Source organism: Bombus vancouverensis, chromosome 12 (genome assembly GCF_051014615.1).
Source record: "Bombus vancouverensis nearcticus chromosome 12, iyBomVanc1_principal, whole genome shotgun sequence".
NCBI classification, from domain to species: Eukaryota; Metazoa; Arthropoda; class Insecta; order Hymenoptera; family Apidae; genus Bombus; species Bombus vancouverensis.
In genome coordinates, this window is record NC_134922.1 from 12,603,208 (window position 1) to 12,624,819 (window position 21,612).

The 21,612-nt window shown below is 40.7% G+C and overlaps 1 protein-coding gene across 8 annotated transcripts in view; it reads right to left on the minus strand.

Annotated features, from left to right (window-relative positions):
* Positions 1-21,612, minus strand: part of Lar (tyrosine-protein phosphatase Lar) — a 208,231-nt gene that overhangs the window by 180,239 nt on the left and 6,380 nt on the right. For 5 of the 8 annotated variants that reach the window (XM_076623428.1, XM_033331200.2, XM_033331190.2 and 2 more), the window contains exon 3: positions 14,660-14,855. The exons of the other annotated variants lie outside the window; for them this stretch is intronic. In XM_076623428.1, the coding sequence (XP_076479543.1) occupies positions 14,660-14,695 (36 nt within the window). In that variant the 5' untranslated portion in view covers positions 14,696-14,855. The remainder of the gene's footprint in view (positions 1-14,659; positions 14,856-21,612) is intronic. 8 annotated transcript variants of the gene reach the window in all.

Sequence of the window (21,612 nt, forward strand, 5' to 3'; positions counted from 1 at the left end):
TATAATACATATAGCGCTTGGTGCATCCTCTGGACGTGGTAAAAGTGAATTTGTCTCGTGTGCTATCGATGTACTTCGGTGTTGATTTATTAAACAAACTTGGCTAGGGGGTTTTGAACTGAATCCGATATAATAATAACGTAGCATTCGCTACAAATTTCTGTTTCACAAATGTCTAGCGGTTAAATTGAAATGCGATTCGAGCGACGCAATAAACCGTGGCTCCGTGCGAAAATTAAAAAATCACACCGTCGAATCCGTATGTTTCACTCTTTCAAAGTAAATTAAACGTGTTCAATTAGCGATTTCTCCGGTTAAATATAATTTACCTTTCAACAATTCGTTAACCTTCTACCTTTGGTTTAGCGTACCGATAATTTATTTTCTGCCCAGTTTATTTGCCAATGTAACGAGAAGTTTCGTTCTCGACAAAGGTACGCTCTATTTGTATGTAACTCTAGTGCGTAATTCGCAACTAATATAACAGGAATACGTAATAAGCAAGCGGATCGATCGATCCGTTTGTGTTTAGATTTCGAGTAGGAGAGCTTTGTGACTCGTCGGTTGCCGATCGAAAGTGCCGTTACACAACCGAAGATCGCTACGCTCTTGATAACGTTTCGAGCACTCGAGTGTTATCACGCGGCAAATTTACAGTAATGAAGCACGTAGCCGCGAGAACTAATATGAAAACGGTGAAAATTCGACTCCCGCCGAGAGAACCAACCGTTCTTTTCCCTCCAACCCTCGCTCGCTCTTTCCCCCTTTAATGGCCTTGATCACGAAACCAGTTAAAAATCTACACTCGCCCGAGCACGGAATCGTTTCTTCTGTAAGGAAATTCACGGAACCCGCCCAAAGGAAAGATTTCAAAAGTGACCGTGTCGTTATATCGATGGAGTTGCTTTAATTGGCGGAATGCCCTTTAATTGAATCGGTAACTAGTAATCGAAGAGGTGCGTCGTCTTTCCGATCGACGCCAATTACCTTTGAAATCTAAACTACAACTCGCGGTACGACGATCATCGACCACCTACGACGAGAAAAAGAACGTAACGGTAAGAGTCGAAACACGAGAAAGTCGCGAATGTGTCCTAAATGATTCGCCGATGCTGCTACTACTTTTGTAAACGGCAAATGAATATCCACTCCGAGCCAAGTTCTTCCATCGACGGTGATTCAAAGAAAAGCTGATTTGGCGAAGTGCTTGAAACCAAGGAACGGTGGATAGTCGGTAACGAATCCTCCTTCTTCCATGCTCGGTACTTAGAAACGCCGCACCTCGAGACCGAGACCGAGGGCGAGAAAACGAACGGAGGAAGGCAAAGAGACAGAGAAGGAACGGGACGTAGAAGGAGGAAATATCTCCTGTCAAAGGCGACTGTAAGGAAATTTTCGCGGAAAGGAAAAATCTGTAACTCGACGAGAGTAGTGCAGAGAATCCAATTGTCAGTGGCAAAGGGACCACGCCGTACCGTCGTTGCGATGCGGATCGGGGCAGATCGAAACGAACCGAAGTAGTCTGAAGTTTTCATGGTTTCGAACGGACGAAAGAAAGACATTTCTCCTCCTCTTTCTCGGTTCGCGGCCCAGGGAGCAGAGAATCAGACAAATCAAGCGTCTGTCAGATATACCTTCGAGACACGTTAACCGTTTCATTACGATTATGTCGTTAACCTATTTTCTGAAAATTTCGAAATGATCGAGAAATACCAGATTTTACACGAACGCTACGAAAGAGAACGTACAAGTTGTCGTTTATTCCGAACCTTCTTTAGATCCACGCTGTCGTTTCTCCTTTATTTCACGAAGCATCGGCGAAAGCATTTAATTCGTTTCAGCGTTTCTATAACGCTGTCTATACTCGAATACTGCAACTACAACGCGCTACAACGCGCTACAACGCGCTACAACGCGCTACAACGCGCTACATGGTACGCACAAACATACACATGTAAACGATTTCATCCACAAACAAACGAACTCGAATCCCTCAGTCCTACCCTTTCGTCGGCTCCTCGTTCATTTGGCTTTCCGTTTACCGCTAGATGGAGATCGATACAGGGGGCAAACGTTCGTACGATGCAACATTAATCAGATCGGTCCCGAACTTCCCGAACTTCTGCCAGTCTTTTATCCTCCACGTAATCAGTCTCTTTCCTCGGTAGCGAGCGAGAGATTTGAAAAATTCCAGTCGGATTAGAAAGTCTGGTACGACGATGGTGTACTATTGGTCCGCGTGTGACTATGTATCGAGCAGTAACGGACGTGATGAAAGCGTTGTTAATTTCGCAATTTTCTTGAACGTTGAAACGTTGAACGAGCTAACGATAGGACGATAGACGATAGGGTCGTTTTATTAAATTTCTTTCCTGCACAATTAAGTACAATTATGTCGGTCATTACCGTTTCGAGGAACGAGTAAGTTCGCAAAGGAATGAAAATTTCAGCGTACCGTGACGGTTTCCCGTGGCTACGGAAAAGACTAATTAAAAACTGGCGTCAGTTTCAAAGATCGACCGTATAAAAGTTTCGCTGTTTTGGCAAAGACCCAACCCAAACACATTTAGCAAACGAGACGAAACGATTTTTATACGTAGCTATATATTTGAGTAATGCGAAGATTTAATGACTTTGATCCGTGTGTACGTTCGCACGTAGCATGTGTAACCAAGTCCCTTTCATATCAAACGTTTGAAATCCTTAATTCGCTTCACAGGAAACAACCGTTAAATTGGACATTTCATTAAAATTCAGAATGTGCCGAAAAAAATAACGAAACGTATAGTCGCTGGTATTTTCGCTATATGTATTACGTTTTCATACTCGCTAATGGATTTGGTGATCTCTTTTTTTTCGTATCTCCGTATCGTTTTATTCGATTAAAACAATACTGCAACATTTAAACAGAGCGAAGCTAGTGTTTCGATAACTTGCGCTAGAATGTATTTAACTTGCACGTTGTTTCCAATGGACGCCACGATTACAGAATTGCGGCGATAAATCAACAGATGGAAAGTTTCGTTTGGCCCCGTTGATTCAAGGAAAGCGCATTCGATTAATCGTGACGATCGCGTATCGTTCGCGAAAAAGTCCGCGGGTCTATGAACCGTACTGTATAAAAGCGCGTAAAATGGCAAGCGCGCGTGCATTTCTCTTGTTTACGCGTTTCCTTCCGCCGTGAAAGGACGAAATACAGAAGTGGAAGTAAAGGGAAGTGGATGATACTGAAATGCAAGCTCTTTTCCCGTTTTTACGCGTTATTCCTCGTTTCCTTTCCACTTACGCTTTTTATCTTTGCTCCCCTTTCTCGCGCCACCCTTCCTATCTCGCCTTCATCTCGTTCTCTCGTCTCGACGTGTCACTCGTAACAAGACCCGACAACAATACTCTTCCCTTTTCTTTGTTCTGAAATTCTTTGCTCGGTTGAGGCTTTGTGTACTCGTCATCCGTATTAATTAAAAGTTTTTGAAGGCCCCTCGTATCCACCGTTAGTGCCTCGAAAATACAGACAACAACGACTGCAACGAATCGCGACGCAACTCAGCCGCCTTCTTCTTCTCCTTGATACACAACGTGCAATCGTTTCTACCAGACTTCTTCCTCTTTTCTCCCTCTCTTCTTCCTTCTTCCTTCTTCCTTCTTCCTTCTTTCGTTATAATCTTGATATTTCCTTTCGAGTCATCTCGAGAACGTCGACGTAGTATCTGAATCTTATGCTTCTCGTAGCTATTCTTCTCGCAGCCTGGCTGAACCAAGCCGGCAATGTTGAAAGAAACTCAATGCGTCTTGTCGACTTTGAAAGAGAATCGAGGGAACAGAGGAGAATCAAGGTACTAGGGAAAATTTACGTCAATGACGATCAACAATGTAGATATTTGTACAAAAACGATCCGAACTCGGTGAGAAAAGTACCGGGAAAGTCGGAACCAAACAGATACGTACAATTGTAATTCGTTTTATCTGGTATCTCACTTTGAAACTATGCATTTCAACGTTAGCGTCGGTAGTTGCTCGTTTTCATCCGTTTGTTTTCAAAACTACCATTTCCTGCTGATATTGTAAACTAAATAAACCAGTTAAACGTTATTGAACGTCCGTTTATCAAAAAAGTATGTAATTGTGTATACCAATCAAACCGTTTTCCGAGAATTTTTGAGAAATCATTTTTTTCATATGTTTCCATTACTCGGATACGAGTAAAAAAATTTCTATCAGACTCCGTGCTTTCAGGTCACTTTATTTATGCATTTTGCTACCGTTCGCTCTTTCCGCAAGATCGATGAAAGCCTTTTTCCAAAAACGATCATCATCCCCCTATCCGTGTATTATGTCGTGAGAATCGAAACGTTTCGTACAATTCCAAATATTTTTAATTGCTCTCGTTGTATCGAGCTAAAATGTTTTTCGTATACTTAGATCGCTTTCTCCATTCCATACACGATCGCCGCTCTTCAAACATAAAATCATCCTGTTGGCCCTCGCCAAAAGCCCGTTAAAGCTGCTGGTTGGTAACCAACAACGATAGCGAATAAACTATTCATAGCATAAACAATAAGTAAGCGCATATATGCGCCAAGCGATCATTAACCTATTATGCGTACAATATAGCCGTAGTATACTATACCTAACGGGGAGACAACAAATTTTAAATCGCGGACAGTGATTTAAAAGTTATTATCCGCAGTTTCGTTCTACTATAACAAGAAAAATCGTTTCGCAGTCGTACGAGATATCGTTGTACGTAATTCGATCGAACCAGATGTTTCTCGACGCTTTTCAACGAAAGTTGAAACATCTTTCTTTTTCGATTCCTTTCTTCTTTCGAGTTTATCCCTCCACCCTCTTCATCTCCTCTTCTCGTATACTTCTTTCTTCGCGTTTTTTATTTCTCTCGTTCGTTTTCCGTCCCAGCCCGCATCCTACGTCAGTCTGACATTGTCAGCCGATCCCAAGCGGAAACTCTAATGGAATTGTACCATCGAACGTTAACCACCAGCGATTCTGCATTTTTCATCCAACATTGACCATTTGGATTACCATGAAATTCACCTCCGTAAAATCCGTCAAAGACTGACAAATGAAAGAACAATTTTATCAAGTTTATCAAGTTTATCAATGAGTTTCGCCAACATTAACCGTTCGGCTAAAATAATTTAATCACAGCATTTAGGTAACTCGCCGTGAAGCAATTGTTTGCGATTGTATGCAAGTGCGTGCGTACACGGGACAAAGAAAAAATTTGAAAAGTAAAACGCAAAAGGAACTGACAAGATAATAATGACCGTAAAGCAGGGAAGAAACTTTACTCCTGCATGAAAGAATAACGGAGAATCTCATTATGCGACATCGGCGTGGTCGTTAAACAGGAATAACAACGAAGAATAGTCTTCGCAATTAAAATCTTACACGGGTGAGGCACGGTCGAACGTACCTATTGTTATTAGAAAGGCGAGTATCGCAGTTCTGAAATCCACTACACTTTTCGTCAAAGCCTGTTGGTCGACTAAATAATTCTCTGCTTTCCCGTTTTCCATTCTTCGGAATCTAACTCGGTTTTTGTCAATGAATTTACGGATGAAATGGCGAAAAGTAATTATCGAAGAGACCGTAGGACGAGGGCACGATCGATACAGATAACACTTCACAGATCTTTCCTACGTATGCAAGTCGAAGGCCTTTGTCAAGTTTCTCTTTTTCTTTTCTTCCCCTTTTTTCGTTTCATCATCGAACCGTACATCCCTGTGTGGTTTCGCTTAACCCACATGACCATTGATCCGGGATTTAAGTGCCGTTTCGTGTACATCACGAAGATATCGTACGAGGTGTCACGCTCTTCCTCCGTCTTCTACGTCTCTGCTTATCCCCTTGTTTTATTTTCACGCTTGACGTCCCCCATAAAACGAAGAATTAAAATTGAATGGTAATTTTCCGTGAACAAGGAGGGAATAAAAAGGCAGGCGTATTCTCCACGATTTCAATCGGCACAATAGATATTAACCGTTCGTTCGTCCAAGACCAGCGTTTCCATGCTTTCGTCGTGCCGTCTCATTTAAATCATTTATAGCTACACGGCAACGATAAATACGTACATCGATTTACATACGTTACGATGAAAAGCCAGCAACCACTAAGGTACTTTTCTGTTCGGATCACCTCCACTTGCGTAAACCGAAAAAGCTGATTACTTCGACCGTTGACTGCGTTTTAATGAAGCAAACGAGTCTGGGAAACATGGATGGAAGAAAGAAAAGCCTGGAACGACCGAAAAATAACAGTTTCCCCTGGCGCATTCGACTAAACGTCTCGTCCCATTGAGACTGTTTTTACAAAAGAAACCACGCGCGTTTCCGATTTCCCCGATCTCCATCTATTCAAAATGTGAACGATCCGGCGATAAAACGGAAATCAGGCAAATTGTATTTTCTCCCTAGTTCGTTATACCAAATCCGTCCTGACGAAGAAACGATATCGTCCCGGGTTTACGCCACTTTGATCGTAAGTCGGAATAACTATTTAACTAAACGTATTAACGAAAATGTGCCCCTGGACAATTTATGAAGAAAGAAGAGATTACAAAATTTCACGGGAAAATTGCAATATATTTTAGAAGCTTTATTAATTACTCGATGAAGGCAGCGGAAAAACATACCCGTCGAGGGTGGAAATGATCGCGTGAATTTAAGAGACTATAGCTGTAAGCCTCTGTCGAGGCAATGATAAAGATGGAAAAAACGAGAACGAGAGGTGAGAAGAAAAGAGAGAAGGGTGCGGAATACAGTGACTGTAGTTGGAGACTTTCTAGTCGTACCGGTAGCCTTAAAGAATTCATGAAAGCTAAATCATTTTCTTCGGCCGCCTGGTCTCGGTGGAAGCGTCGAGGTTTTCTTAATGTTGCGATATTTTACGAGAAAACTCTTTAAATCTAATATATTACCGACAGTAATTAAATATAAGTTACATCGAGACAGAGGCTGCTGGTGAAGTATAGTCCATCGAAAAGTAAAGGGAATGTTGGGAAAAGGGGCAGCAGATCGGTCAACACTTTGTCGAGCTTCAAGATAGAAAGTTTTGACGGTATCGTGAACGAGACCGACCGTCATTGTCGGCCAATACTTTCGGAGCTAGGTGAATCTACAAAAATGTTCTCCGACTACCTTTCTTTCTCTTCCCTCTAACTTCGTACTCTTCTCTACTGCCACCCGATTGCCTCGACACAACCTTAGATGACAAAGAACGATATTTAACGAGTGCGCTTATAAGTTGATTCTTATCCAAGATATCCGATTGATCAGGAAAATGTCTAATATCGTATATTTTCCTTTGGTGGCGATATTCTTGGAGAAAAAAAAGTCGAGTTTGCAATGAAAAAGTTTCGTTGCATCTTAACGTGCGCTACGCGCGTTAGAGTCTTTGGAAAAGCTGACACGTCGCGCCGGAAATCAGGTGTGCTACTTGCCGTCTAGTTGGGATTTATGTGTGTCATGACTGCCTGTTGCACGGTAGCTAACTTATACGTGTTAGCCTCGGCCTGACTACAGGTAATCGGAAACATTGATTTTCACCACCTTCAGAGACATTTTAATATCTTGGCTTTCTGTTTCGATGGCAACTTCGTTCCACGCTCGGTGTCTGACAAATGCCGATCCATTCTACTGGCGGCTATAAATTTGGCCGAGCTAAAAGCGACTTCTTTCGAGGCGATGCGATGTAACGATCGCTGCTTTTCCTGGAAACTGCTGTGTTTTACAGAAGCTGAGAATCGGCGTGAAAGAACGAAGAAAATTACTTGGCTCCTCGAACGTTAGGGGTGCTGAGCTCTTAATATCTGAACGTGATTTAAGATCTGCGGTTAATTAAATGGAAGCAAAGTGTCTGCATAAAAGAGGAGAAGTCGTTCGCGCAGCAGTAACTTAAATTTTATAACTTTCTTAACGAAACGTTCGTTTTTAGTAGCGTTCGGGATACCTCCGTTTCTTTGCACAGGCTAAAACATTGAAACCATATCTGTCGCTGAGAAGAATTTTGAACGATTTGCACAATACAAAATGGAAAAAAGGAAAGGAGAAAAATCGAGATAGGAAAGAAGACGGGGACGGTTCTAAAAGAGAAGCGAGAAAGATAAATCACGCGCTCATAGCCACAATCAATCCCAGCGCCTAGCACGGACCGCCTTTCGTATCTAAGCCGTAACTTAAAGTCTGGATGGAGGAACATGATTCTTCAGAACCTCGATCTTCCAAGGTTATACGATCCTTTTTTGATTGCCGACGGTAGACCGTCGCTTATATTGGACGAATCAAAGATTCTGTCTTCGAAATTTCCATCTTCTCGTAGGATTATCTCCGATAACTTTCAGTACTTGTCAATCGCCTTCGTCTCCCTTTCCATTTTATTATTTTCTCGCCATATGTTCGTTTACATTGCGTCGTTCAAGATATATCCTGATAATGTAGCTACCTATACACCAACGTTTCCCGCAGATGAAAACTGAAACGCGGGCTTTGCGGCCTCATCTATTCTCGTTTGCGTTTACTGCGCCATAAATTTCCCTACAAACTGATCGATCCAACGGCCAAATCAAAATGAAACGTAAGCGGCGAAACAAGCCTTGTTTTCGGTTACACCGAATTTTAACACGATTCGATTATCGTTTATAATTTCGTAAAGATAATGTAATTAGTAAATAGTAGATCGGATCAAAGTTTAGCTACGTGTTTCGGTCTCTCTACATTTTCCAATCGTTCCACACGTACGATATCGAAGTAGATCAAGATACGAATATGAAATCAGCAACACCGACTGCCGCGCTACTACTCGTTCGTAGGTATCTAAACGTGCTAATTTTTGCAACAACGTTCCTGCCAGTCTAACGTGTTTCGATCCTAACGTTCACTTTTCGTACCCAGGAAAAATCCGTGGATAAAGAAAATGTCGAAACGACTGTTTTCGAATCAAACCATAGAGTATCGCGGACAGAAGAAAAATAACGGTGATATTTTCGAATAAAAGCTACATGGAATTGTGGAATTCCAGATTAAATTTCACATTGCTAAAAGTTGTGTAAATTAGTAAAATTCGTGTTACTCGCGCAACAACAAATTACAATTATCTAAAATACAAAGCAAAATTAATTAGTAATATTCATATTCTGGCTGGAATCCCTTGCTATCCGTTGCTGCAGATTATCATTACTAACACTGTTTCAATTCCAATTAGTTCTTTGGAATGTCGACAAGAAACGTTTCAAAAGGTTTCTTGTATGTAAAGAAAAGAGCAAACGTCGAAGATCAAAGCCTCCTTTCCCTTGCGTCACTTCGTTATACCTTCTTTTAGAAGTACGTATATCGACTTACATTTTGAATCTCAGCTAATTGGATGTACTGGTTTGTTGTACTTTCGATACTAATATTTCAAGCGGATCTACAAGAATCGAACGTATCGTACGGCACAGAGAAAAATTCATGCTGCGAAAAACATGACGCGACACGTATGAACTCTGAACTAGTGGAGAAACCGTCGGCTCGTATAATTTTGTTTGTTTATGGCCGTGCTGCTACTCGATTTTTCACCCCTAATGGACGCGCGCCAACTGACAAACGGCCCCACCCGTCCTTTTTTTTAGATAGTCCGTTCTCCCCTTCCAACTAAGAGAACCAATGCCGTCAGCTTATCCTACTCGCTTAGTTAACGTCCGACCTAACGAATTTTCAACGAAATACACCCGCCGTAATTTATAGCGAGTTCGATGCATCTACTTACGACGAACAACGAGAGAAAACGTCTTCTTCCAAAAGAAAACGTGTACACGTTTAGACGTAAATTCGACGAAAACTAGGAAATTTCTTACGATAAGACACGAGTTATTCAGGGAAAATATTTTCACAGAGAGAGAGAGAGAGAGAGAGAAACGAGAAACACACGGAGAAGAGAAAAAGACACAAACTCCTTAAAAAACGAGTCAACCAACCACCCACGCAACTTTAATTTCGCAGCAGTATCGGCTTGTAGCATCGTATAACGTTGGCATTTAAGCTGCGTCGTTGCATCCAACACTAAATCATAAGATATTAGAGAATGTACCCAACCCTTCCTATTCCGGACAGCGGCCCCTTGCTCGAATCCTTCGCACCTTCCTGACCCGACCAAGGGTAGAACCAATTTTTCTCTCAACTGTCGCGCCGAGTTACGAAGAAATGAAGCTAGCCTGCTCTCTGCTACCTTCTGTCTGCCAGCCTGTGTCTTCTTTTTCTCCTTTGTCCTTGAGTTCCCTCTTTTCTTCAGTTCTTCGCTTCTCTTTTCTTCGAAATGAGTTTTCCTTTTGCGTCACAATCGTTTGCGCGAGACAGTCCCTTGTTTCGACGACCGACTAACCCATCGTTCCCGTTACGAATGTCTTTTCACATCTGTCTTTGCTTATTTCTCTAGCCATTTCTCGTCGATTTTCCAAGCGAATTTTGCGCCTTAACAAAGCACGGTAACATCGAAGCACCGGTACCTATGAACGAAAAATGTCTGCAACGTAACTGTTGCACGACGATTTAACCCTTTCAAAATGGGTTTTCTATTAACAATGAATGCAATCGTGGCAATACTACGCCCTAAGCTAGAAGCACAGTTAATCAAGCATAATTACAAAATCTTTCAAATTCCATTCTTCCTATGCGTTAACAGAACAGAACTCGGCGATGTTAGAGAAATTTAAAGAAATTAGGATGGTCCTGTATTTCGATAATTATAACTCGGAGCAATTTTTCTAACGTATTGTTCTATTCCAAGCGAAAGGGTCAAGGTCGATCGTCCTGAATCTGCTAGCCAGCCTCGATCTTTCTAGGTGATTGCGATCGACGTGATTGTACAGAAACACAAATCTGGAAACTTCGGGAGCAAATAAATGTAGCGATTGTGCGTACAAGAAGTACGTAATGAAGAGAAGATAAAAATAACGCAAGAACGACAAAAAGAAACGAAGGTAAAGAAATAATAAAAAGGAACTCGTCGAGCCTCTTTTTACGTCCTTGATCATTTTATGCTTTCGCGTGTTTTTTTAAGAGATTTTACGAAAAAATTTGCGGTCAAAAAATCCAGGACAAATCCAATGGCAACGAAAGACAGGCAACAAACTCCGGATAATAGTACTTTCTGTATCGTGTCGTATCAACGTGAAAGCTAACGTTGTTTCGGAACAATCAAAATCTTAAAGATAGTGGGATATCGTATATCGTGCTAGTTCACAGTATAAGGAACACTGAGATGCCGAAACTGCAAGACATATAAACCTACGTTCATACAAGGGAGACGTCGGACGTTTCGTCGTTGCAGTCTCGCCCATTGTGGCCACGGTATTAAATTAAACGCTGAAGAAACTACTTAATGCGCGTTCCATATGCAGATTCACGTCTCCGCCCTGGCTTCCCTAGTCTCATACCAGAGGCAATATAGTCTCTTTGTATCCATTTTATGATGGCTGTTGCCATAAAGCCTTACCACCTAGAAAATATAAGTGCACAAAAGCTACTCGAAGCTTCCTCTCGATCCCTATGATTTTTTACATTTTTTACAACTAAATTTAAACGATAGCTCCTTTGTTCGATCTTCTCCATGTAGATTCGAGCTTGGTATTTTGAAATATTTAGATTTACCACTAACAGATACGAATATATGGTGGCTTCTCCACCAGTTCCCCTATCACAATATTCGACACGTACTTTGCCACTCGATAGAGCTTTCAATTAATTCATTTCAATCAAATCAAATCAATCTTGATATAATGAAAAGAAGAGAATGGAAACGGATTATTAAGATTTAACAGATTACCAAGATTTTCTAAGAATAAAGCAAGAATTTGAAAGGCAAACGGGTTTCTTAGCGACTACACATTTTTCAGGATCGCGAAGCTGTAACTGAGTTTTATTATTCTACTTTGAAGATAGTTTTTGGTAGAAATTTAGGCCGCGTGTAGTCGGTGAAAGCGCGGGTGAGATTCCGCAGATGCCCAGCGATTGCTAGTGATCAAAGTCACGTAGCCATCGGTTATTGGTTTGATTGTTTGACGCGAGAGAGTTTAGAGATAGCAAGCAACCCGACATCGCATTGCTTTAAAGAATAGGAATATTGTTCCTGGAAGAGAGATAGTTACGGAGTAAGGACAGCGAGGGCGCTTTCCGATAAAAGGACTATAAGGAACAGCTCGAAACTTGAGAACTTCGAGAAGAGAGGAATGTCTGAGTGATTCTGCTATGGAGAGACCTACGTGTTTAATAAAAATTTCTAAGGGGCGGGCACATTGAAAATTCTGTGTCGGTGCGAATACCTCTGACAACAAATATCGCGGAAGACCAACGCAATAATGAAATCGAAACGGGGACTTTCATAAATTGGAACTTTTTTAATTTCTTTACAGGAAAACCTTAATAAAAGTTTCCACGATCAATTAGAAATATACATCAAATTCTTCCCCCCCCCCCTGTTGATTATACCAGCCAATTTCCTTGCAATTCTAATTTACCATCGATGAAATGTACATTCGAAACGGAATAACAAATATTTCAATCATTATTGCTCGAATCCTGTACTTTCAGGCAAAAAACTGCAACTTTGTCCGGTCTTCCGTTCGCGGAGAAGCCAAATGAACAAGGAAAAACGAAAGCAAGAAACAGAAGAAAAGAAAGAGATAAGAGAAGGAAGAATGGGCTAGTGTTTATCGTGCGATTGCCGAAGGCGGCTATTTTGCCGCTGCACTGTCACCGCGTCGTAACGGAAATAAAAGAAAAACATACTTTCGCAGTTTCCATCGCTTTTCTCTAAACTACCACGGAGCCATTATCCGAGCTACGCTCCCACAGCATTTTATTCCGTGTCTAACTTACTTTTCGTGCTTTAAACCGAATAATTGAACCAGGCTACCGAATCATTCGCATTTCAAAGTACGTACTTTCGCTAGAGCACTCGCTACATTTTCTATTTATTACTCCACTGATATTTGGAAATAGAATATTTCCATTAAGATGACAGTTTTATTCGGCCGTTAACGAGGTTCGCGCTAAGTTTTATATGTCAACGAAATTAAGAATTATACCGATGTTCGGGAAATTGTTATTGATCGTGAAAGCATAAAAGTTAGATTAACTGGAAGCTAATCGAGAACGTCGCGACGCCAAACAATTTCAATTTTGCAATCCACTCTGACCTGATTCTAAAGATAGAGGTGGCCTCTTTGCCCTCTCGCCTCATTCTACGAGCAACTGATATCGATACATTGAACGTAAACGTGTCTACGGCGTGGCACATACTACGAAACTCGATACACGAGAAAAGGAAAACGCGAAGAAGGATGCTACGAGAGAGAAGCTGCCTCGAAGGACTAGGAATACGACTATCACCTTCTCCTTTTCCACTTCTTCGCTACTGGATAACAGACACGAGGCTCTAAGAACGCGCGAAGGAAGCAAATAGAAGGAAAATAGAACCGGAACGCACAAGTGACGAAGATGTTGGATAAAAGCATCATGATTTAGTAATGGCCTCGCTTTTACCTATTCTCTGTGCACTCATAGTCTACTTATAAACCAAAATAGTAGCTTCGTGTCTTACAGTTTCCCTTATTGTACCATAAGGCATAACATCGAAACTTTCAGATCTCACGAGACAGTCTCGGTATAATCTGAGTAGGAAATATCACGTTAATGTATCACGATAATATCACGTTTGTCTCTTTTTTTGTACGATCACGTGGCGTTAATCAAGTAAAATTACGAGATTTTTAACAAGAAAATATTTTTATTAAATAAAAGCGTTCTACATATTTGAACGCTCGAAACAAAATCCTTCGGCTCATATTCGCGCGATTAACAATGAACCCATGGCTCTTCTTGTCACGGACGCAAACTTCCATAGTGAGAAATGAACACGCTTTAGGTGTCTGAACTTTGATGTACGCTGCGGGTTCCTGTCTAGCTATACGTATGGTGCACAAATTCAAATATCGGTGCACGCACAGCTCCGTTTATGAAGGAAATAGAGAAGACTAATAAAGATCGCAGCAGGGCGCCTAATAAACTCTTAGCGTATTATGTGATCCTGTAATCCTACGTTCCCCTCGTATTTGCAACTTACGTTTCAATCATTGAAAGATATCGCATCCCAGTTCCGATATATAATAAAATATTTTACTACATAGTGTACAAAGAAACTAACAAGAAATAATTCGTACTGGACAGAGTGGAAAAAAGAATCAAACGTTGTAAAATATTACATTATAAAGTACTGCGTTGTAAAATTATAGCACAAGATTACCGAAACGTGTAATACGAAATTTAAATGGATTTGAATCTTTTATAAAATTCCTCTGTGTTAAAAATGGAATTCGTCGATTCATTAACGAACATATATGTAGACTACATACAGATCGCCTCGCAGTAGAAATTTTCGTTAAGCTATTAACGATTTTTAATAGAGTTATTCGATCTCGCATTCGGGTATTGCGTTCTTTAGCAGATAAAACAAGGAAGAAAGAGAGAGAGAGAGAAAGAGAGAGAGATATATTCACCGAAATAGTACGACGATAATGAGAAACGTCTAATCATAAATAATGTAGCAGTAGAAGACGCGAACGAGAGAAGCAGATAAACGTGTATGTGCGTACTAAATTGGTACATACATGGGTCGGCGTACATTGTGAAACATTTGGTAGCATTGCCCCCGACGTCCTTCCGCCATTCCTTCGAGCGAACCTCTCGTTCGCGTGTTATCTGACTGTGTATCGCACGGGTTAGCAAATGTCTCCAGACATCACGTAGGTAATAGAGATTCTCGAACAAGGCATCAAATCCAATGCTAGGATGCTTCGTATTCGCCTGTTAGGAATGGTTAACGAGACTTAGCTCTCAGTGTTGATAACGACCTTGTGTTTACCAAGCGTACGTAACAATTCAACGTCAAATGCCGTTGCTTTCGTTGAGTTGAAACGTACAAGAGGAATACGAAACGAACGAAACGTCTAAATTCAAAGGTGGTTGTTTGACGTTTTGTGAGAGGAAAATGAATCAACGGCGATATACATGCATTGATCGTTCTATCGATAGATCGTTAGTATTAACGACGACGAATGTTAGTAAGAAATCGTCGGTAACCATGATTTAATTTCCAGATAGAGAACAATCAATGTTCAGTCTTTAGAGTTTCGTCTACACTGACACACGTCATGCGAGTATCTAGACTTTATAGAGTAACTCAATCAGGTGTGCTGCAAGCATGCATATTTACTCAGAGTCGGCTAATGTTACACACCTATGTAAACTGCGGGTTCTGTTGATCGTACCTGCCTGCAGGTCAAACATCTACCTGGCTTTGAGCAACTATCTGCTCTCTGTTTCCAAATTCCCAGAATCCTAATTTCGCAGTTAAAAAGAGAGTACAGCACACGTTGCTATTAAGTTATTCTTTGCAAAATAACAGGAAATATCGATACAACTTTTCACGAAAAACACGCGATTAACGTTCGCGATAGTTTTGCGAAAGAAACGATCGACTACGTTGATCGTTACACGCACGATCCTCTATTATACTCTTACACTTCCAAAAACTTCATCCAACTGCGAGACTCCATCTTGCTTTTTCCTACATTTCCCAAACCTTCGGAGAATTTAATAATCTGTGGTGTACGTTAATTTGGTTAATCCTCGCCGTCAATCATACTAAATCCACGTAGATCCCCAGAGACAAGAAAAGCGGGAAACATCGTGCAAGGTGACCAAATAGAGACAGATGTATAGAAAGCTTCGATTCTTACAAACAAGCGGACCTTGATTAGAAAAAGACAGAGGTCTTTGAATTTCGACGAAATAATAGTCAAAATTTCATTCTGTAAGTGTGCCCACGTATACATAATACATAAATTTACGATATTACACACAACGACTTTGTAAGAGAGTACGATAACGATGAAACTAGTTTTATTTCCTTTGCTACTCTCATAACGAAATATGGAAGAAAAATTGCTAGATGAAAGGATCGAGCAGAAAAGACAAACCATTAACCAGAGTAAGTTTAGAGCGAGTTAACTTTAAAACCATAAATTAGGTGGAACTACAGTAGACTACTCAAGTAACGAAGAAAAAAAGCAAGGATCGAAGATCCTTCAAATATTCCGACTCTTTTTACCTATAGAGAGTTTGAGTAATAAAACAATGCAATAAACCTACGGCACAGGAAACTGCAGTTATTCAAGATTTTCCGGAAACTGCTCGGTATTGTCTTCCAATTGCACTCTTTCTTTCTTCTTTCTCTTTCTCTCCTATACAGCCTTTTTTATCAACCTAGCACGCTGAATATTAGTTTCGTTTGTAGAATGCACGATCTTCACTACTTAGCACGAGACTTGACTCTTCTTCTTTCGACGCTTTTTCTTGTCTGCAGGCAAAGGGCACGAACAGACAATTCTCAAGTCCTTCGAATATTTCGTCGAATATTTTCAAGGAAAAACGTAAGTTTGGTTCAGTCGCGAACACATAAACAAGCAAACGAGAGCGTATTCTTTGTTCTAAAACACATTCTATTTAAAATACTCTACATCGGGCGAAATCGTACGACCGCCGTGAAAGGGACTAGAAAAAAAAACACCATCTCCTCTCTGCTTATGCACACACGCCATAGACTACTGGTCGGAGCGATGGCGGTGAGCGTAGTAGAGTTTATTGAAGTATCGCTAATCCCTCGGGACGATCCGGCAGAGTAACGAGGCAGCTGCGTCCTAGCATGTCTTAAAGTACGAACTGACGGACATAGGATGCCATGATTTACTCGACCGAGTCTTGAACCCACAATCTGTAAAGCTTAGCGAGTCTGCATTTTCTGTCCAACTACAACTTCCTAGTTTCGCAAAGCTCGCGATATTAAAACCCATTCATTTTCTTAAGTTTTCCCGCCTCTATCTTCGTTCGTCAACTTCCATACAAGCTAACCCACGGCTTTAAGCACGTACCTTCGATTGATCCTGTAGCAGGGGAAAGAGATACGATCTACCTTATTTCTCAACGAGCTCTTGTACGAGTTTCATCATCGTTCTCTAACCATCGTCGCGAACACAGCGTTCTTTCTTTAGGATAGTATCTTCCTCTTGTCTTTTTCTTCTTATAACATTAATTCACCGATACCAGATTGAATTTCCCCGAAGTCAATGCAAAGAGTAAATGCCGGTTTCCGTCGGCTCGAAAAATTTATTCGTAACTGGGTAAATCTCCCCTTAGACGTTTCCTTTCGGAATGAAATCCCTTCGTGGCTTAGTAGGGTAGTTCTCGTTACGCTCGTTGATGCCACGGTTTCCACGGCTTCCACGGTTTTACGTGTTGTCCTGCCATTCGTAAAGCGACTCACGTATTCCGGTGATGACGTCACGCGTGAAGAGAGCAAAATATAAAGCCGCACCAGGACCCTACCAAACTCCAACCAGATGTAGGTATTCGTTTGAGCAAAGGGAAAAAGATGGGGGGGGAAAAAGGAGGAAAAGAGACGGGCGCTGTATGAAAATGTACAGTTACAGAATTCTACAAGAATCCAGCTAGGATGCCATAAAATAGTTTTCGTACGCGTCGCTATCGCATAAACCAAGAGAAAAGAATGTATGTACTCGTTACTAGAATAACACTCTGCTCTTTGAGTGTGTACACCGATGAAACGTATGTCTGAAACAGAATATCCATAGAAACGCGAAAGAAATAAGCGAAAAAGTAGCCACGAACGCAAATGAAAATAACGAATTAACTAACATTTCGACCGTATTACGCTAAATGTATTTTCCTTACAATTAATCCAACGAAACGTTATAACAAACAAGATTGGACACACTCGCGATAAATTTGCCAATTATTATTTACTAAAATTATACATCAACCCTTCCGCATTTACCGTGAATTTAATCGAATCAACTTAGAGACGTAAATAAGAAATCTAATAGCTATTAAACGTTAAGTAAGCGATTTATTTTACCTTACTGCATTCTATTCCTAGAAAAAATTTAAATTATAAACGAGACCCGAACGTAGTCACCTCCTCGTGGTGGGTCTTGGAAATTGGTATTATTTTCTAAAAATTACTCTTTGGAAAGCAATACCAAGCTAAGAACTACGTACTAAATCAAAAACTTCTCTAATGCATGTTTCAAGTACCCGAATTTACTTCTAGACTGGAAATCTATAAAAGCTTCTGTAACATTTACATGAATATGCATTTATAATAAAACACTGATTTATTTGGTCATAATTTTAAGTAATTTCATGCATTGTACACGTGAAAATTATCACGTATTTCTAAAGATACTTCAGACCGCGATGAAAATAACACACAACGCTGTAATGTGAAAGAATGTTAACGGACGATTTATTTTCAAATTATTTTCAAATACGTTAACGATGAAAGCTACGAGACAATGCAAAGCCAATAAATGGCCGTGAAAATCTCGAAATCCTGCGACACAAAAATGCAATTAGATCTACGCTATATCTTGTCTACGGTATTATGCAGAATACCATCGATTTTGAGGATCACTTTAATCTCCTCAATTCTGTACTATCGACCCGAGGAGACACTGATTAATCGAATGGACGCTTATTGAAGGACTATCGCTAAGCTTGGCAATGTCGACAGAGTATTCATAGGTCTTACTGTTCGTCAAGCAAACCAAATTGATTAATCCTTCGATGCGTTTAAAGAAGATCGTCAATTTTATTGCTCAAATCTTTTCCATAGAAATTCGTTGTCCCGGCTAAAACCAGCAAATAAGATATTCTAAACCAAAATCCAAAGACAAAAAAAAAACTATATATAGACTATTAGGGTGAAAGTAAGTGTTACACAACTATACTAGGGTAACTATATTACGAAGTAATTATACTTTCGCTTCTATCAAATAATTATACTTTTATCTTGACACGACTTTATGCGTCCGAAAATGTGTTACGTGTTCGCTAATTTCGCGTGAGTCAGCCAGCACGTTTGATTATTAAGATTCCTAAAATGTGACAGCAAGTTATTATTAGTATGCCATAACGTTAGCATAAAATGTCCCTTGGGATCGGTGGCCAATGGCAACCAACCGGACACCCTCACTGTGGCCACCGAGTTGATTGCATAGAAGAGGTCGAATGCTATAGCGTTATCACGGCTAAATCTGGGCAGGGCAACGACATGTGGTTAAATTATTAGAGCCTCGTTTAATTGGTCGTACTGACGGCTTGTGGTTTAGTCGTGCGCGAAACACCTGGTACTTTGGTTTGTTGTCAAATATCTTCCTACCTTGAAAGGTTATACACCAAATAAATTTAACGAGGAATATTTCCCCGGAGTATTGAAGTAAGCCTCTCAAAATAAACGATAATTACATCGCCGTAGAAGCAAATTACTTGCTTTCACGTACAACGTGCGAGAAGAGCAAATTAATCGATAAACCATTCATTCCAACAACGAACCGATAACAGAAGCGACTGCGCAAAGTAGAGACTTTAGATTAAAAACGCGAAACAAAAGTTTCATGTAGTTTCCAGAATTTACTCCGAATATACTTCCAAACGCGTGGCTCGCATTCAGAAAATCGATTATCGAAGCAAAAGCCAATTGCTAAAGCATAATTCCTTTATAATAATGAAACTGTCCCTGTTTAGCATCCCTGGTCTATTTCTTACTCGCGACGTTAATTAATCGTCGAAGAAAGTCTACTCGAATAAATGGCGGCTGCTGCTGCTGCTGCTTCTCGGACGGAACTAAAAGAAGAACTTCTCGCCCGAGAACTTACCAAGTCGAAAGTTGCGAGAGATAGTTGCGCGTGAATCAATTTCGTTACCTTCTTACTCTAGCAGTATGATCACAATTAATTAAAGTAATTAACGCGATACGGTTTGCGCGAACAAGAGAATCAATTTTCCAGCCGTGTTTAACCTATGAAATCTCTCTCTCTCTCTCTCTCTCTCTCTCTCTTTCTTTCCTTTATTTATTTCGAAATCACGAAACATTTATGTCAAAATTGCAGCCTTCGATGTAGAAAATCTAACTTGAATTACGAGAGGGGTTGGAAACATTCGCGACTCGCGAACTCTGTCACTCTTTCTTTCCTTGTTCGGTCTTTCCCCTTGTCGCACGTGCCACAGGCACAAGCGTAAAGAGCTTAATCCGTTTCATTGCTCGTATAAAAGTGGGGAAGCAAGGAACAGAAGCGGGTGAAAGAGAAAAGAGGAAAGCGCGCACGTCTCGCGTGACATCGGTTGCCGTTTATTAAGCGTTATTAAGCGGGAAACGAGAAAAGAGCTCGACAGCGACGGATCTTTATTTTATACGCGCCTCGCGAATACACACCGCTCCGGATTATCTCGGCGTACAGCTGACTGACGTGAAATTCGAAAGAAGAGCCTTTAATCCTTCCCCATCTCTAACGGCCGTGCTACCGACTATGAGTTTAGCACAATTTTCCGAGCTTCTCCGAGCTTTCCCGACCTGTTTTACGATTAGTCGCCAATCAACGCTTCCGAACATTACTCCATTTCTCTTTCGTTTCTTCCTTTTTCCCAAGTCTAATTAATATTTCCAAGAAATAACGTAGTCATTTTTCTTCCTTCACGAGTATGTAATTATAAACTGTGAAAGAAATAATTACGAAGCATTAAAGAAACGATATTTAAAGTGCTATAATTGGGAAATATTTGACATTAGGATAAAGAAGACGGTAATATGTACTTAGCTACATCGAGAAAAATATTTTCAGAGCGCAATGATATACAAGGAAAAATGTCGGCGAAGAAAAGGAGGAAAAGGACGTGAGAGCCAAAAGTGGAGCAAACAACTCAACACCATCTTTAATGTAGGACACCTCGTGAACCAAGTCTGTAGTAGGTTTCCGTGATACTCCTAAGAACGGTAGAAGGAAGAAACCTCTCCGAAGAATTCCGTTCTTCCGAGCTAGAGTAAAGAGCACAAAGTATGTACTTCCTCTCGGGATAAAGATATCCCTAACGGGCGGTTTTATTATCGAACGAAAAAACCACGCATAACATCTTATGCTACGAAACATCCAGGGTTTCGTACTAACAGAATCCTAGCAGAATAAAAGCTGAAAATATTCAGCGATCCCGCCTTAATCAGAGTGTTGAAAGGAGAAAAGCTTCGGAATGGATCGATAGATTTTCTATTTCGATCTATCTATCTCTTATATCGCAAATACGTGGAATATTTGATTCGAAGAAAATACTACGACGAAAGAAGCGAACCGACATCCGCGACAATTTTTCTTATGGAAAGCTATCGTAAATAATAGCATAATAAGAGGGCAGAATTTCTTGCCCGTGAAAGTTCCTGCTTAAGATTTAATGAAAAGAGTTGCATACGGTTGATCCGTCTCGTAAGTCGGAGGAAATGGCCCTTTAAATCTTATCCGGATTCGAATGTACGATTATCGGAACAAGGAGGGTACACGGAATGGGAGGAATTGGATAAAACGTCGTTAATCGTTGAACAAAGCTGGCATTGTCGCGCTAATCAGCAATGGCCACCCTGATCGAAAATAAATTGTCGAGAAAGAGTATACGGCGGCGCGTTTCAGCCGAGCACGAACGCCACTTTTCTTTATTG